Source organism: Pongo pygmaeus, chromosome 19 (assembly GCF_028885625.2).
Source record: "Pongo pygmaeus isolate AG05252 chromosome 19, NHGRI_mPonPyg2-v2.0_pri, whole genome shotgun sequence".
Classification (NCBI taxonomy): Eukaryota; Metazoa; Chordata; class Mammalia; order Primates; family Hominidae; genus Pongo; species Pongo pygmaeus.
The window spans coordinates 76,214,013-76,232,805 of NC_072392.2; the positions used below are offsets into that span (position 1 = coordinate 76,214,013).

Genomic DNA, 18,793 nt, shown 5'->3' on the forward strand with positions numbered 1-18,793 from the left:
CTGAACTTACATGCATATGGCTTACTGTTATGATCACATAAAACTTAATAAAAGTTAATATGGCATATTTAATGATATATTCATAATTATTTCATGCTGCATAATCAAATATAAACGGTAAGTAGTTCATGTAAGATGCTTATAATTAGTTTAAAATCTCAACACCTCACCACAAAGCTATAGTAATCAAGAAAGTGTGGTAATAGCATAAGAATAGACACATACATCAATAAAATAGAATTGAGAGTACAGAAATAAAGTCATACATACATCTGTGATCAAGTGATTTTCAACAATAATAAATACCAAGACGATTTTTCTTTTCTTTTCTTTTCTTTTTTTTTTTTTTGAGACAGAGTCTCGCTCTGTCTCCCAGGCTGGAGTGCAGCAGCATGATCTCGGCTCACTGCAAGCTCCGCCTCCTGGGTTCACGCCATTCTCCTGCCTCAGCCTCCCGAGCAGCTGGGACTACAGGCGCCCAGCACCATGCCCGGCTAATTTTTTTATTTTTAGTAGAGACGGGGTTTCACCGTGTTAGCCAGGATGGTCTCCATCTCCTGACCTCGTGATCTGCCCGCCTCGGCCTCCCAAAGTGCTGGGATTACAGGCGTCAGCCACCATGCCTGGCCGACGATTTTTATTTTCTTAATTTTTTTTTTTTGGAGAGAGACTTTCACTCTATCACCCAGGCTGGAGGGTAGTGACACAATCTCGGCTCACTACAACCTCCACCTCCTAGGCTCAAGCAATTCTCGTGCCTCAGCCTCCCAAGTAGCTGGCATTACAGACATGCACCACCATACCCAGCTAATTTTTTGTATTTTTAGTTTCACCATGTTGGCCAGGCTAGTCTTGAACTCCTGGCCTCAAATTGATCCATCTGCCTTGGCCTCCCAGAGTGCTGGGATTACAGGCATGAGCCACTGCGCCCAGGCCAAAGATGATTAAATGGGAAAATAATATGTTTTGTGTTTCTAACAAATAGTGATGGGACAAAAATATAACCACATGTAAAAGAATGAAATTATACTCCTATCTCACACCAAATAACAAAAGTTAACTCAAAGTGGATCATAGACCAGAAGTAGAGAGAGCAATGGTGATGATAATTAAAAGCAGCAATTAACTCATACAACCAATATTTACTATGTCTAGTACTATTCTAGATGGAGGGGATTCAATAGAAAAGCAAAATAAGATCCTGCAAAATAAAACATAAAGGACATAATATACTGGTGAAGGGGGTGACTAGGTAGGGATTAAATAGCAGACACTGACAATGAAGAGACCCAGGAAAGGAAAGATTAAGGGGCTAAAAAAAAAGTCACTGGGGCTGTGCACGGTGGTCCACACCTGTAATCCCAGCACTTTGGGAGGTGGGTGAATCACTTGAGGCCAAGAGTTCAAGACCAGCCTGACCAACATGGTGAAACCCTGTCTCTACTAAATATACAAAAATTAGCTGGGTGTGGTGGTGGTGCACTGTAGTCTCAGTTACTCGGGAGGCTGAGGCATGAGAATAAGTTGAACCTGGGAGGCGGGGGTTACAGTGAGCCAATATCGCACCACTGCATTCCAGCCTGGGCAACAGAGTGAGATTGTGCCAAAAAAAAAAAAAAGGCATTGGGAATTGTGAGAGAAGACACTTAGAGAATATTTTTTACTACCCAGGTAATTTAACATTTATTACCCTCTCTTGGCCGGGTGCAGTGGCTCATGTCTGCAATCCCAGGAGGCCGAGGCAGGCAGATCACTTGAGGCCAGGAGTTTGAGACCAGCCTGGCTAACATGGTGAAACCCTGTCTCTACTAAAAATACAACAAAATTAGCCAGGCATGGTGGGCACATGCCTGAGTCCCAGCTACTTGGGAGGCTGAGGCATGAGAATCACTGGAACCCAGGATGGCAGAGGTTGCAATGAGCTGAGAGAGTGCCACTGCACTCCACCCTGGGCAACAGAGGAAGACTCTGTCTCAAAGAAAAAAAAAAGGGCCAGGCGCGGTGGCTCACGCCTGTAATCCCAACACTTTGGGAGAGGTCAAGAGTTCGAGACCATCCTGACCAACACGGAGAAACCCTGTCTCTACTAAAAATACAAAAATTAGCCGGGCGTGGCGGCGTGTGCCTGTAATCCTGGCTACTCGGGAGGCTGAGGCAGGAGAATCTCTTGAACCCAGGAGGCGGAGGTTGCAGTAAACTGAGATCGCGCCATTGCACTCCAGCCTGGGCAACAAGAGTGAAACTCCATCTCAAAAAAAAAAACCACAAAAAAAACCCCAACTATATCTATCTATCTATCTATCTATCTACCTACCTACCTACCTATCTATCTATCTATCTGTCTGTAGTCTTGAACTCCTGACCTCAAGTGATCTGCCTGCTTCAGCCTCCCAAAGTGCTGGGATTACAGGTGTGAGCCATTACACCAGGCTACTTTTTATCTTTATTTTTGTACAGATGTGGTTTCACTATATTGCCCAGTCTGGTCTCGAACTCCTGGCCTCAAGTGATCCTCCTGCTTCGGCATCCCAGCGTGCTGGGATTACAGGCATGAGCCATCAAGCCTGGCCTTATCTTCATTTTTATAGAGTAGAGGCAGGCTTGTCCCAGATCACACAGTAATTAAGCAATGAAGGTTATATTGGATCCAGAATTGGATTGTAGCAAAGCCCACAATCTTCCTTTTTTCTTTTTTGACAGGGAAACTAAGTCTGGAGAGAGGCACCCACAATCTTCCTACCAGAGACTTGGGTCCTTCTTCGCCGATATAGATGCTTCAAGTACCACAATGCACCCGAGAAAACAATGACTCTATAGTTTGGAAGATGAGGCTGTCAAAAAGCTACCTCCACTGTACATAAGTACCTTTAAAACTCAGAATAGAGGCTCCCGCTCCTTCAGAATCTACAAATACTACATATACTCTAGTATAATGGATCAAGGAGGCATCAAGCATTACTCCAGCAAATAGTACAATTGAACAATTCAGAGCAGGGGTAGGGAGGAAATTCCCTTATGATAGTACTGCAGAATATAGTACAGTAGAGTGACAAGCTAAGCTGTCTCGTGCTGTAGGCTATACAATTATATAAATAATTCAGTGGAACTAGATACGCAAAAATCAACCAAGATAAGGATTCGAATCTTTTTTTTTTTTGAGACGGAGTCTCGCTCTGTCTCTCAGGCTGGAGTGCATTGGCACAATCTTGGCTCACCGCAAGCTCTGCCTCCCGGGTTCACGCCATTCTCCTGCCTCAGCCTCCCGAGTAGCTGGGACTACAGGCGCCCGCTACCACGCCTGGCTAACTTTTTCTAATTTTAGTAGAGGCGGGGTTTCACCGTGTTAGCCGGAATGGTCTCGATCTCCTGACCTCATGATCCGCCCATCTCGGCCTCCCAAAATGCTGGGCTTACAGGCGTGAGCCACCGCGCCCAGCCTCAAATCTTTCTTTATGCTAGAAAAAGAATACATGTATAAAGGTTGTTAACTAAACTCAAAAGAAAATGAACTTGTATATGACTTGAAAAGACTGAGCTAACTAAAATAATGGCCAGGCATGATGACTCACACCTGTAATCCTAGCACTTTGGTGGGCATTCTACTGCCGAGGTGGGCAGATGGGTTAAGCCCAAAGTTCAAGACCAGCCTGGGCAACATGGCGAAACCCCGTCTCTACAGAAAACACAAAATTTAGCTGGACATGGTGGTGTGCACTTACAGTCCCAGCTACTTGGGAGACTGAGGTGATAGGATCGCTTGAGCCTGGGAGGCCAAGGCTACAGTAAGCCTCATGATCGCACCACTGTACTCCAGCTTGGACAACAGAGTGAGACCCTGTCTCAAAAAAAAAAAAAAGTAGCTGTTGAAAAATTTACGTTACATTTATGGCTCACATTCTATCTCTTTGAACAATGTGGTTCTAGATCTTCAAAAAAGTATTACAGGCTGGGTGCGGTGGCTCATGCCTATAATCCCAGCATTTTGGGAGGTGGAGGTGGGCGGATCACTTGAGTTCAGCTCAAGACCAGCTTGGTCAACATGGTGAAACATGGTCTCTACTAAAATAAAAGGCTGGGCGTGGTGGCTAATGCCTGTAATCTCAGCACTTTGGGAGGCTGAGGTGGGCAGATCACCTGAGGTCAGAAGTTCGAGACCAGCCTGGTCAACATGGTGAAACCCTGTCTCTACTAAAAATACAAAAATTAGCCATGCATGGTGGTGCACGCCTGTAATCCCAGCTACTTGGGAGGCTGAGGCAGGAGAATCACTTGAACCAGGGAGGCAGAGGCTGCAATGAGCCGAGATTGTACCACTGCACTCCAGCTTGGGCAACAGAACAAGACTCCATCTCAAAAAAAAAAAAAGTATTACACATTGCATTTTTTGTTTGGAAAGTTCAAACTAATGCATGAATGCCTTGAGAAATTTTTTCTAGATTGGTATTATTATCTTTTTTTGTAGGCTTCATAAAAGATTTCAGAACTGGCTGGGCAAGGTGGCTCATGCCTGTAATCCTGGCACTGTGGGAGGCCAAGGCGAGCAGATCACCTGAGGTCAGGAGTTCGGGACCAGCCTGGCCAACATAGTGAAACCCCGTCTCTACTAAAAATACAAAAATTAGCTGGGTGTGGTGGCACATGCCTGTAGTCCCAGCTACTCGGGAGGCTGAGGCAGGAGATTTGCTTGAACCCAGGAGATGGAGGTGGCAGTGAGCTGAGATCATGCCACTGCACTCCAGTCTGGGCAACACAGTGAGACTCCGTCTCAAAACAAAAAAACAGCCGGGCGCAGTGGCTCACACTTGTAATCCCAGCACTTTGGGAGGCCAAGGCGGGTGGATCACGAGGTCAGGAGATCGAGACCATCCTGGCTAACACGGTGAAACCCTGTCTCTACTAAAAATACAAAAAAATTAGCTGGGCGTGGTGGCAGGCGCCTGTAGTCCCAGCTACTTGGGAGGCTGAGGCAGGAGAATGGTGTGAACCCGGGAGGTGGAGCTTGCAGTGAGCCGAGACTGCACCACTGCACTCCAGCCTGGGCGACAGAGCGAGACTCTGTCTCAAAACAAAAAAAACAAAAACAAAAAAAACAAAACAAAACAAAAAAAAGATTCCAGAACTTTAGGCTTGCTTGGGTCAATAAAGTTGTTTTATTTTTAGCAATTAGAGTTTATCCGTAGAAAATACAATTAATACAATCAGAGCATGGGGGTATCGCTCCCAGGCTTCCAGCTTTCTCATCACATAGATCAAAGTGTTATTCAGATTATATTGATATTACAGAAGAGATTTCATGAAAAAGTCGATCTATCACATGGGCATTATACTGGACTTTTTTTTTTTTTTGAGACGGAATCTTGCTCTGTCGCCCAGGCTAGAGTGCAGTGGCACGATCTCAACTCACTGCAGCCTCTGCCTCCTGGGTTCAAGCGATTCCTCTGCCTCAGCCTCCCAAGTAGCTGGGACTACAGGTGTGTGTCCCCATACGCAGCTAATTTTTGTATTTTTAGTAGAGATGGGGTTACCATATTGGCCAGGCTGGTCTCGAACTCCTGACCTCGTGATCCGCCCACCTTGGCCTCCCAAAGTGCTGGGATTACAGGCATGAGCCACCACGCCCGGCTTTGGACTTTTAATTCTAATATACCATTCAAAACACAATTTAAAATATGGCTGGCCCATCTCTACAAGAAACTTAAAAATTAGCTGGGCAAATGCATTGTACCTGTAGTCCTAGCTACTTGAGGGGCTGAGATGAGAGACTGCTTGAACCCAGAGTGCAAGGTAAAAGTGAACTATGATCGCACCACTGAACTCCAGCCTGGGTGTCAGAGGGAGACACTGTCTCAAAGAAACAAAAAAAATATATATGTATCACACACACACATATATATAACATATTTATATTATATGTATACACACACATATATCTTTATGACTGGTTCTTTCCTGACTATCACAATCTTCATTAGTAGGGGTTTCAAGCTTCTCACTCTTCTCCAGTTGCCAACTCTAATCCTCTCAATCTCAACAGCTGTCTTTTTTTTTTTTTTTTTGAGACAGAGTTTTCACTCTTGTCGCCCAGGCTGGAGTGCAATGGCGTGATCTCGGCTCACTGCAACCTCCGCCCCCCAGGTTCAAGTGATTCTCCTGCCTCAGCCTCCCAAGTAACTGGGATTACAGGCATGCGCCTCCACGCCCGTCTAATTTTGTATTTTTAGTAGAGATGGGGTTTCTCCATGTTGGTCAGGCTGGTCTCGAACTCCTGACCTCAGGTGATCCACTTGCCTTGGGCTCCAAAAGTGCTAGGATTAGAGGTGTGAGCCACCGTGCCCAGCCTCAACAGCTGTCTTTACCTCCAACTTCACTGGGCTCAAAGCACCTCAGCATCTTCCTATAGAATTACTCTCCTTTTCCTTCATTACTGTTTATGAGTAATAATCAACTCTTTCTGACATCCTTTTTCTATTTCCAATCCCTTCTGCCTCCTCTTGGACCTTCTCTTTCTTGCAAATGGCTTCCCATCTTTGAGGGCTTCTTCCTTTTCTAACACAACTCCTATACACATATGCAAAGTTAGTTTATTTTTCCTGGATGTATTTTCTTTTCTTTTCTTTTTTTTTTTCAGATGGAGTCTCACTCTGTTGTCAGGCTGGAGTGCACTGGCATGATCTCGGCTCAGGGCAACCTCTGCCTCCCAGGTTCAAGTGATCCCCCTGCCGCAGCCTACCAAGTAGCTGGGACTACAGGTGCGTGCCACCATGCCAGGCCAGTTTTTTGTGTGTTTTAGTAGAGACGGGGTTTCACCATTTTGGCCAGGATGGTCTTGATTTCTTGACCTCGTGATCCGCCCACCTCGACCTCCCAAAGTGCTGGTATTACAGGTGTGAGCCACCACGCCCGTCCTCTATTTTCTTTTATTTGTACATTTGCTCGTATTATTATCTCTGCCTATAAGCCTATAATTTCCTTCTTCCACAAGTTCTCAAAGCAACTATGTTCATAATTTAATCTCTCTTATTTTGTTAAGAGACAGGGTCAGCCAGGCGCAGTGGCTCATGCCTGTAATCCCAACACTTTTTAAGGCCAAGGTAGCTGAGGTCAGGAGTTTGAGAGCAGCCTGGCCAACATGGTGAACACCCTGTCTCGACTAAAAATACAAAAATTAGCTGGGTGTGGTGGCAGATGCCTGTAATCCCAGCTACTCGAGAGGCTGAGGCAGGAGAATCGCTTGAACCCAGGAGGTGGAGGTTGCAGTGAGCCAAGATCACACCACTGCACTCCAGCCTGGGCAACAGAGTGAAACACCATCTCAAGAAAAAAAAAAGACAGGGTCTCACTCTGTCATCTAGGCTGGAGTGCAGTGGTGTGATCATAGCTCACTACAGCTTCGAACTCCTGGCCTCAAGTGATCTTCCTGCCTTGGCCTCCCAAAGTGCTGGGGTTATGGGCAGGACCTACCACACTGGGCCCCTGATCTTTTCTTAAGTCACTGTAATAGTATAGTATGTTCAGCATTTGATACTCAAGGTGACAAGAAAACATACAGTTCATTCCAGAAAGATTCTCATCCAGATAAATTGAAAGCCCCAGTGCTTTAAAGGTTAATCTTTAGCTATCTGTAGTAAATACTGGGACTTTTTTTTTTTTTGAGTCTCCCTCTTGTCGCCCAGGCTGGAATGCAGTGGCATGATCTCAGCTCACTACAACATCCACCTCCAGGGTTCAAGAGATTCTCCTGCCTCAGCCTCCTGAGTAGCTGCAATTATAGGCATGCGCCACCACGCCCAGTTACTTTTGTATTTTTAGTAAAGAAGGGGTTTCACCATGTTGGCCAGGCTGGTCTTGAACTCCTGACCTCAGGTGATCCACCTGCCTCAGCCTCCCGAAGTGCTGGGATTACAGGCCTGAGCCATTGCACCTGGCCAATACTGGGACTTTGTAACTTTATTTTTCCCCCAGGCTGGAGTGCATCGGCACAATCACGGCCCACTGCAACCTCCATCTCCTGGGTTCCGGGGATTCTCCTGCCTCAGCCTCCCGAGTAGCTGCAACTACAGGTGCATACCACCACGCCCAGCTAATTTTTGTATTTTTAGTAGAAATGGGGTTTCACCATGTTAGCCAGGATGGTGTCAAACTCTTGACCTCAAGTGATCCGTCCACCTCAATCCCTGAAAGTGCTGGGATTACAGGCTGGAGCCACCATGCCTGGCCTTCTTTTTTGAAAGTATTGACCTGTGAAGAAATTGGTCCTACACCATAGGCAGTTTGAGAACTACTGCTCTAGAGGCTACAAAATTATTAAACTAAAAAAAAATTTTTCTGTTTTTTGAAACGGAGTCTCATTCTGTCGCCCAGGCTGGAGTGCAGTGGTGCCATCTCGGCTCACTGCAACCTCTGCATCCCGGGTTCAAGCGATTCTCCTGCCTCAGCCTCCCGAGCAGCTGGGATTACAGGGCTGTGCCACCATGCCCTGCTAATTTTTGTATTTTTGGTAGAGAGAGGGTTTCACCATGTTGGTCAGGCTGGTCTCGAACTCCTGACCTCGTAATCCGCCCGCCTCGGCCTCCCAGAGTGCTGGGATTACAGTCGTGAGCCACCGTGCCAGGCTATACTAAAAATTCCCGAAGTAGAGAGATAAAGCTGTGTTGTCTTGGCACATGTCCAGGGACCAGGGGCTGCGGAATCAGATGGAAACTGCTGGGAACAGATTTAGGCCAGTGGCGTGACATGGGACAGGGAAAAGAAAGACAGTGGAAATGAGCTTCAGAATTCTTACTGGGACAGAAGAATGGGAAGAAGACAGAATTCAGAGGAAGGCACCAGCCAGCTGGCAGACTTGTGTTCAGAGGGTCTCTCTCCAAAGGGAACAGGTTTCCTTCAGCTTCAGCCAGCCTTCATTATCCTTAGAGGAGCAGCTGTTCCCTTTTTTAGCTTATGGAAACATCCTAAGAATCTGATGAAAATTATGGACTATCTTCCCAGAAAAATGTACATGGCCATAGTTTTGAATACAATTTAAATATAATTCTAGGAAATTCATAAAGACTATTCATAAACCCCAAGTTAAGAACTCTGGAATTTAAAAATTCCTCAAAGGATACATAAGAAATTGATCATTGTGGTTGTCTGGGGAGGGAACAGGGAGGCAGGGGTTGTAGGGTAAGAGGGAAGTATACTTTGCATTATATACCTTTTTGTGCTAATAAACTTTTTACCAAGTACATAGTTTGTACCTGGTACCAGGTTATGTACCAGGTACATAAATACTTAAAAACAAATTAGTTGACATTTAAGGTAAGACGTGAGCCATAGCTTAACATAAAGAAAAGGAGAAAGCCCACTTGTTCTACTAAATTACCTACTCTACTTTTTCTGAAATTCTTTTATTAAGAAACAAACGTTTTCATTTCAAAGGGCAAGATCATCAAATACGTAAATATAACTTGAATCACTGCTATAAATGAATTTTGGCCTAAATAGAAACTAGTATCAGGTCCTTTCCTGTCTTCACAATGATTACAAAGCAGGCAAACACTGACCCTTAGAAGGGGGAATGCATAAGGATATGCAGAAATGAACAGAAAGGAGAAACTGGGAAGGCTCAAACACAATGTGCTTATTTCACAATTGCTTACAGTTTGCTTTCACTGGTGGACACAAAAAATACAAAACACTGTTCAAAATGATGTTACATCCTAATAGATAATATATGTCAGTCGGGTGTGGTGGCTCACGCCTGTAATCCCAGAACTTTGGGAGGCCGAGGCAGGTGGATCACAGGGTCAGGAGTTCGAGACCAGCCTGGCCAATATGGTGAAACCTTATCTTTACCAAAAGTACAAAAATTAGCCAAGCATGGTGGCGGGTGCCTGTAGTCCCAGCTACTTGGGAGGCTGAGGTAGAAGAATCGCTTGAACTCAGGGGGCGGAGGTTGCAGTGAGCCAAGACTGTGCCACTGCACTCCAGCCTGGGCGACAGAGTGAGACTTTGTCTCAAAAAAAAAAAAAAAAAAAAAAGATAATATATGTCAAAACTTTACCAGGAAGTATGATTACAACCAACTTTTGATGACTATATACTCTCTGAGAAAGAATGAAATGGAGTTGGATTTTTCGTTCTCACTTAATTGAAGAAAGTAAAGCTTCTATAAAGTTAGGTGTTTCCTGGGTTATGAAGGACAAAAACAAAAGCTAATAATGGAGCCACATAACACATTCAAACTTACTTGCAAAATATGTGGTCACACTTTGTGGAGACAGGTTCCTTGATCAACTCCAGACTAGCAGGGTAGGGGGGGAAAAAAGAAAATAAATGAGGCTCAATAATTTATTTAAAAATAAAGCTATTCTTAGTGAATAAGTTCAACTTTGAGCTGTTATTACTGAGTCAACATAAGGCTTCAAGTTCATTCAATATTTATTAAATGTCTGCTGTGCCAGGAACTAAGAATATAGCAGAGAATACGATCCTTACCTTCAGTGAGCTTTCAGATATCAAAACAGAATTATACTGATCCTTTCAATACTCTATACTATCATCAGCATTTAAAAGATTAGTTGATAATAGTTTGTACGAATTCATTTCCAGTGATATATTTTTCTGCACTATCACTGTGGGTGCACATCTCATATCTTAAATCTAAGCTCCATAAAGACAAAATTTTGTGCTTATATTTCTTTTGAATTCCTTCCTAGCGCTTTTTTTTTCGTTTACTGTAAATGCCTTTTTAACTTAATATCACCCTGGTCCAACAACCATCAACTCATGGCCAAGCTGTTTCACCCATATCCACCCCTACCCCAGATTATTTTAATTATTATTACTTTTAAGATAAGGTCACACTCTGTCACCTAGGCTGGAGTGCAGTGGTGCAAACATACCTCACTGCAGCCTTGAACTCCTGGGCTCAAGCAATCCTCCCAGCACGGGGTTTACAGGCATGAGCCAAACCCAAGTGTCTTCTTTTTTTTGAGATGGAGTTTCGCTTTTGTAGCCCAGACTGGAATGCAATGGTGCAACATCGGCTCACTGCAACCTCTGCCTCCCAGGTTCAAGTGATTCTTCTGCCTCAGCCTCCCAAGTAGTTGGAACTACAGGCGTGCGCCACCACGCCCGGCTAATTTTTTGTATTTTTAGTAGAGATGGGGTTTCACCATGTTGGCCGGCTGGTCTTGAACTCCTGACCTCAGGTGATCCACCTGCCTTGGCCTCCCAAAGTGCTGGGATTACAGGCGTGAGCCACCATGCCCAGCCCCAAGTGTCTTCTAATCTATAGGTGTCCCTTACTTTTTCTCCCTTGTCATTTATTTTTAAAATTAGGTCATTTGACCTGTGGAGTTTCCCCCATTCTGGATTTTGCTGATTGTATAACCCTATGGTGAGGTTTAACTTGTTCCTCTAGCCTTATTTCCTGTAAACTAGACTTACAGGCTTAATCACATTCAGGTTCAACTTTTTGGCAAGAACACTTTGCAGATGGTACTGTGTACTCTTATTAGATCACTTCAGAAGAGGCATGATGTTTGGTTTGTGATTACTTTGTAAAAACAGTGTAATAAGTACTCACTAAAGGAAATTTAGAAAATAATAAGCTTAAGGCCGGGCATGGTGCCTCATGCCTGTAATCCTAGCACTTTGGGAGGCTGAGGTGGGTGGATCACCTGAGCTCAGGAGTTCCAGATCATCCTGGACAACATGGTGAAACCCTGTCTACACTAAAAATACAAAAATTAGCCGGGCGTGGTGGTGCATGCCTGTGGTCCCAGCTACTTTGGAGGCTAAGGTAGAAGGATCGCTTGAATCCTGGAGGTGGAGGTTGCAGAGTGAGCCAATATCGCGCCACTGCACTCCAGCCTAGGTGACAGAGGAAGACTCTGTCTCAAAAAAAAAGAAAATAAGGCCAGACACGGGGGCTCATGCTTGTAATCCCAGCACTTGGGAGGCCGAGGCGGGCGGACCACGAGGTCAGGATTTCGAGACCAGCCTGGCCAACACAGTGAAACGCTGTCTCTATTAAAAATACAAAAACTAACTGGGCATGGTGGCAGGCGCCTGTAATCCCAGCTACTTGGAAGGCTAAGGCAGGAGAATCGCTTGAACCGGGGAAGTGCACGTTGCAGTGAGCCAAGATCACGCCACTGCACTCCAGCCTGGGCAACAGAGCTGGACTCCGTCTCAAAATAATAACAATAATAAGCTTAAAAATAAAAACTTTAGAAAATACATCACCCAAGTTCCCATCCCTACCTGTCTATCCACAAAACCAAGGCATTCCTGAGATTAGTTCATTTATTATACTAATATAACAAGTGTTTATTAAGTATCTACTACTATATTCAAGTACTATTCTAGGAGATAGAAATACAGCAGTTTACAAAATAAAGCCTGCTCTCATAGAGCTCATATTCTAGTGTGGTAGATAGTTGATACAGAATTAAAGAATACATGGGAATAAGTGTATTAAAGAGAAAAATTAAGCAGGGTAAGGGGAAACAGGTAGTTCAATATCTATTTGGGGGTGAGATGTACATGGGGGGAGTCAGGAAAGGTTTCACTGAGGTGAGACTAGAGGATAGCTTAATAATGTAAAGAAACACACTATGCAACAATTAGGGGAAGAGCATTCCAGGAAAGAGGGAGCAGAGAAGGCAAACACTGAGCAGGACCATGCCTGTGTATGCAGGACATCAGATAGGTCAAGGTGCTAAAATGTAATAATCCAGGGGGATATTGTAGGGAAAGACCATCAGAGAGGTAGCTGGTAACTTCTGGTAGGAACCTGCAGGCTATTTTAAATCTTTAGCTTTATTCTGGTCTTTTAATTTTCTTTTTTTTTTTCAGGCAGAGTCTCGTTCTGTCGCCCAGGCTGGAGTGCAGTGGCACGATCTCGGCTCTCTGTAACCTCCACCTCCTGAATTCAACTGATTCTCCTACCTCAGCCTCCCGAGTAGCTGGGACTGCAAGCATGCACCACAATGCCTTGGCCTCCCAAAATACTGGGATTACAGGAGTGAGCCACCATGCCGGCCATCTTTTTAATTTTTAATATTAATTAATTTTTGTAGAGACAGGATCTCACTATGTTGCCCATGCTGGTCTTGAATGCCTGGCCTCAAGCAATCTTCCTGCTTCGGCTTCCCAAAGTGCTGGGATTACAGGTGTGAGCTACTATACCCGGCCTTTAGCTTTCTTCTGAATGTGAACCTTTTTTTTTTTTTTTTGGGAGATGGAGTCTCACTCACTCTGCTGCTCAGGCTGGAGTGCAGTGGTGTGGTCTTGGCTCACTGCAACCTCTGCCTCTCGGATTGAAGTGATTCTTGTGCCTCAGCCTTCCAAGTAGCTGGGACTACATGCGCGTGCTGCCACACCCGGCTAATTTTTTTGTAGTTTTGGTAGGGAAGGGGTTTCACCATATTGCCCAGGCTGGTCTTGAAGTCCTGACCTCAAGTGACCCACCTGCCTCGACCGGGATTACAGGCGTGAGCCACTACACTTAGCCCTAAATGTGAATTTTTGAAACGGATTTTTTGGATAAAGTCCAGGCAAGACATCAAAGAACGACTAACCTGGCAGTGTGACAAGAATGTGGTTCTTTTCATTAAATATTTAACTTTTTAGAAAAGAATCACAAGGGCCAGGTGCGGTGGCTCATGCTATAATCCCAGTATTTTGGGAGGCCAAGGTGGGCCAGCCTGGGCGACAGAAAATCCATCTCAAAAAAAGAAAAAAAAAAAGAAAAGAATCACAAGAAAAGCTTGGGGATAGTAACCTTATTGTGAAGGGTTGTAATACAACTCTTGTAATCATGGGGTTTCTGACGTAGCACAGGGCAGTGAAAAGAAAAACAATGAACTAAGTCAGGAGGCTGGGTTTCTACTACCAGTTGTGTATATAAGCAGAGCCACCTTGGGCTAACCACTCTACCTGAACCTCAGTTTCCTTCTCTGTCATTCACCCTGCCAGTCTCCTTGGGCTATTACAAGAATAAAATTAAATGCGACTTGGGAAAATGCTTCACAACCTGAGATGACTTGGGAAAAATGCTTCACAACCTGAGATAACTTGTACCAACATTGGTATTATTACTGGGACCAAATGTGACTTTAAAAAGAAAAACAACCTTGACAAAGAAAACTCTGATTGGTTACTAAATCCCTATTTCTGAGATAAGCTACATTTCAAAGAAATTCTCCGTAAAAGAAAAATTGGATTCAGTTATCATACCAGATGGCTTTCATTCTCACCACTGACTCAATTCTGAAATAATTATATTTCAGTATGGTAATTATAATCTAAGCTATATAAACACGCTGTAAACACAAACTTTGAACAGACAAAAACTCCAATATGTAAAAAGGTAATGAATGTTGAAGGAAGACTGTGAAAAGGGAAAAGGAAAAAAATTAAAATGTTCCTCTTCTAGGTCCCGATGAGAGTATATGTTTACTATAAAAATGATTCAAATATTTTAAACACTTTTCAAACCAGGCAGTATTTTAGGCCTACTGTATATTTGCATTTTGAGCTTCCAATACGGATAAGTGACTGGAAAAAGCAGCTAGGTTTAAGGTTGAAAAACAACAACCCACCGGGGAACACATTTTAGCAAATTCTTCTGAAAGTCAAAAATGTTATAGTCATAGGTAAAAAGTTACAAAGAACTACCAGTCGTCAGAAATAGCTGCCAATAGTGACTTAGAAGCCAGCAGAAGGAATTTTAGTTCAAGAAACCTAAAACAGGCTGAAAACCTTACCTACCCTATAGCTACCACAAATAACACTGTTTCCAGTCATGATCAGGAATCACATATTAAGACATAAGTGCAAATTGTGCTATACTGTACTGTATTAAAAGGAAGTGAAATATGATCCCCATCATAGAACTTTCCATACAAATGAATGTAAAACACCATTAAAAATTAGTCTTAAGGCCTGGCGTGGTGGCTCACACCTGTAATCCCAGCACTTTGGGAGGCCGAGGTGGGCGGATCACGAGGTCAGGAGGTCGAGACCATCCTGGCTAACACGGTGAAACCCCGTCTCTACTAAAAATACAAAAAATTAGCCAGGCGCGGTGGTGGACGCCTGTAGTCCCAGCTACTTGGGGGGCTGAGGCAGGAGAATGGCGTGAACTCGGGAGGCGGAGCTTGCAGTAAGCCGAGATCGCGCCACTGCACTCCGGCCTGGGTGAAAGAGCGAGACTCCGTCTCAAAAACAAAACAAACAAACAAAAATTAATCTTAAGCCAGGCGCAGTGGCTCACGCCAGGACTTTGGGAGGCCGAGGCAGGTGGATCACGAGGTCAGAACTTCAAGACCTGCCTGACCAACGTGATGAAACCCTATCTCTACTAAAAATACAAAATTAGCCGGCCACGGTGGCGTGCGCCTATAATCCCAGCTACTCAGGAGGCTGAGGCAGGAGAAGCGCTTGAACTTGAACCTGGCAGGCGGAGGTTGCAGTGAGCCAAGATGGCACCACTTCACTCCAGCCCGGGCGACAGAGCCAGACTCCATCCCAAAAAAAAAAAAAAAAAAAAAGGTCCAGGCCGGGCGCAGTGCGCAGTGGCTCAGGACTGTAATCCCAGCACTTTGGGAGGCTGACGCGGGTGGATCACAAGGTCAGGAGATCCAGACCATCTTGGCTAACATGGTGAAACCCTGTCTCTACTAAAAATACAAAAAATTAGCCGGGCATAGTGGTGCGCGCCTGTAGTCCCAGCTACTTGGGAAGCTGAGGCAGGAGAATGGCCTGAACCCGGAAGGCGGAGCTGGCAGTGAGCCAAGATCGCGCCACTGCACTCCAGCCTAGGCAGCAGAGCGAGACTCTGTCTAAAAAAAAAAAAAAAAAAAATTCTGGGAGCGGTGGCTCACGCCTGTAATCCCAGCACTTTGGGAGGCCGAGGCAGGAGGCTCACCTGAGGTCAGGAGTTCGAGACCAACCTGACCAACATGGAGAAACCCTGTCTCTACTAAAAATACAAAATCAGCTGGCGTGATGGCACATGCCTGCAATCCCAGCTACTCCGGAGGCTGAGGCAGCAGAATTGCTTGAACCCGGGAGGTGGAGGTTGTGGTGAGCCGAGATTGTGCCACTGCCCTCCAGCCTGGGCAACAAGAGCGAAACTCTGTTTCAAAAAAAAAGAAAAAGAAATTAATCTAACAGGAAACAGGAAAAAAGCAATGAAAAGGTAGAAAACATAACAGTTGACTGAAAATAAGAATTTAGCATTTTTAGTCTTACATCTTTAATTTTTATGTATCTGAGTTTTTAATTGATGGTTTAATTTGCCAGAATGAGAAAGAACATCCTATTTTTATGACTCTCTCCCATGGAAATGTAAACATAAATGGATTCAAATGCCACACTATTAAGGATTTTTTTGATCACTGATTGTCATGAGTAAGTTTTGTGCTTTTTCAAAAGCAGTTTTTTCCTACAATGTCATTTCCTGCTTCTCTGGCTCTGATTTTCAATAAATCGATAAATTGTGAATCTTGTTTTCCTCTTATTTTTGTTTAGCTACAATGTTGAAGGGCAAGGGAGAGGATGGTTATTTATAAATCTTGTATCTCTCTGAAAACACAACATACATTTTCCTTAATCTGATTAACTTGACTTCAAATATGAAAAACAACTTTCCTAAAGCACAAAAGAATTTACCCTTTTTTATTGTGGGTAGGAGGCAATGGTACGACTTTTCAACTTATTTTTTGAATGTTACTCACTACTAACCATCACCATATTTTAAAAAATTAAAGAACTAATTTAGTTCAGTTTATTATTTAATTTATTTGACAAATGTTTGAGTGGCAATTAGGTCCCAAGTACCATTTTAACTACTGAACATACAGATGTACGTAAACAAAACAAAAATCTCTCCCATACTGGAGTTTACATTCAGTGGGACTACAGATAAAAAATGGATACATTACATAGAATGTCAGCTATTAATCAGTGTTACGGAGAAGCAGCAGGAATAGAAGATAAAGTGTGTGCTGGGGGTGTTGTAATTTTAAATAGGGGTGTCTGGAAATGAAAAGGTGGTATTTCAATCAAGATTTTTAGACCATGGCTGGGTGCAATGGCTCATGCCTGTAATCCCAGCACCTTGAGAGGCCAAGGGGGGTAGATCACTTGAGGTCAGGAGTTTGACACCAGCATGGCCAACATGGCAAAACCCTATCTCTACAAAAGAAAAATACAAAAATGGCCGGACGCGGTGGCTTATGCCTGTAATCCCAGCACTTTGGGAGGCCCAGGCGGGCGGATCACAAGATCAGGAGATCAAGACTATCCTGGCTAACACGGTGAAATCCCGCCTCTACTAAAAAAAAAAAAAAAATACAAAAAATTAGCCGGGCGTGATAGTGGGTGCCTGTAGTCCCAGCTATTCAGGAGGCTCAAGCAGGAGAATGGCGTGAACCTGGGAGGCAGAGTTTGCCGTGAGCCGAGATCGCGCCACTGCACTCCAGCCTGGGCAACAGAGCGAGACTCCATCTCAAAAAAAGAAATACAAAAATTAGCTGGGCATGGTGGTACACACCTATCGTCCCTGCTACTCTGGAGGCTGAGGTGGGAGGATCACTTGAGCCTGACAAGGTTGAGGCTGCAGTGAGCTGTGATAGCACCACTGCACTCCAGCCTCTCGACCGAGATCCTATATAAAAAAAAAAACCTCTGCATTTCATTGTATGTAAATGAGTATGTAATTTCATTGTATGTACACAGCCAGTTTCAAACAAGGTTCTTCCAAATACCTATCCTCTCAACGACACCAATCATCCATGATTTTTTTTTTTTTTGAGATGGAGTTTAGCTCTGTCGCCGGAGTTCAGTGGTGCCATATCGGCTCACAGCAACATCCGCCTCCCGGTTCAAGTGATTCTCCTGCCTCAGCCTCCCGAGTGGCTGGGATTACAGGCACGTTCCACTACGCCCAGCTAATTTTTGTATTTTTAGTGGAGAGGGGGTTTCACCATGTTGGCCAGGATGGTCTCGATCTCCCGACCTCGTGATACTACCACCTAGGCCTCCCAAAGTGCTGGGATTACAGGCATAAGCCACCGCCCTCGGCCTCATCCATGATTTTATTTTGCCATTTCAAGTGATTGAGCTTGTTTTAGAGCTGGAAGAAAAGCCAAAATGCCAGTTAATCTAAACTAGATTCCTGCCCCAGTGCAGAACCAATCAAGACAGAGTCCCTGTCTTTCCCGGACCACAGGATTTGTGTTGAAAAGGAGAGGAGTGGGAGAGGCAGAGTGGATGGAGAACAAGGAATCATTTTCTATATTTTTAAAGTTCTTCAGTTAAGAAAATCAGCAATTACAATAGCCTAATCTTACTAGACATGTCTTTTCTTCCCTAGTATGTAAGGTCAATTCTGTTCATTTGCATAGGAGATAATCATATAGGAATCCCAAATTAATACCCTCTTGTGCTGACTTACCAGATGGGACACTCTAAGATTTTCTGCATAGCATTAATGACATTTTGTACTTCTTCAACGCGAACAGCAGATAAATCCATTTCTTTCTGTTCCAATGAACTTTAACACATTAGAAAAACATATATATATATATATATATCTTTTCAAAAGGTTTATAAAATGACAACTTCATTTTACCGTTTTAAAATAAAGTAAATTTAAGATTTGGAAGGTTTTAGAATAATACAAAATGCTTTATTTTTAAAGGTTCTAGAAGTTGCTTTTTGTAATTAGACAACATAAATTCTGCATTTTTTCACATATGGCTTCCAACCCCTTGGGTCTTTTCCTTTCTCCAAG

The 18,793-nt window shown here is 44.0% G+C and overlaps 1 protein-coding gene across 42 annotated transcripts in view; it reads right to left on the reverse strand.

Annotated features, from left to right (window-relative positions):
* BRCA1 (BRCA1 DNA repair associated) overlaps nucleotides 1-18,793 on the reverse strand; it is a 94,885-nt gene that overhangs the window by 74,861 nt on the left and 1,231 nt on the right. For 39 of the 42 annotated variants that reach the window (XR_010124717.1, XR_010124718.1, XM_054457711.2 and 36 more), the window contains exons 2-3: nucleotides 18,455-18,553; nucleotides 10,232-10,285 (exon numbers count right to left, since the gene is read on the reverse strand). Coding sequence is in view for 37 of the 42 variants with exons in the window: in XM_054457711.2 (XP_054313686.2) it covers nucleotides 10,232-10,285; nucleotides 18,455-18,534 (134 nt within the window). In the remaining 5 variants the exon portion in view is untranslated. Of the gene's footprint in view, nucleotides 1-10,231; nucleotides 10,286-18,454; nucleotides 18,554-18,793 lie in introns of those variants that run through there. The other 3 variants (XM_063656700.1, XM_063656699.1, XM_063656694.1) reach the window with 2 other exon arrangements.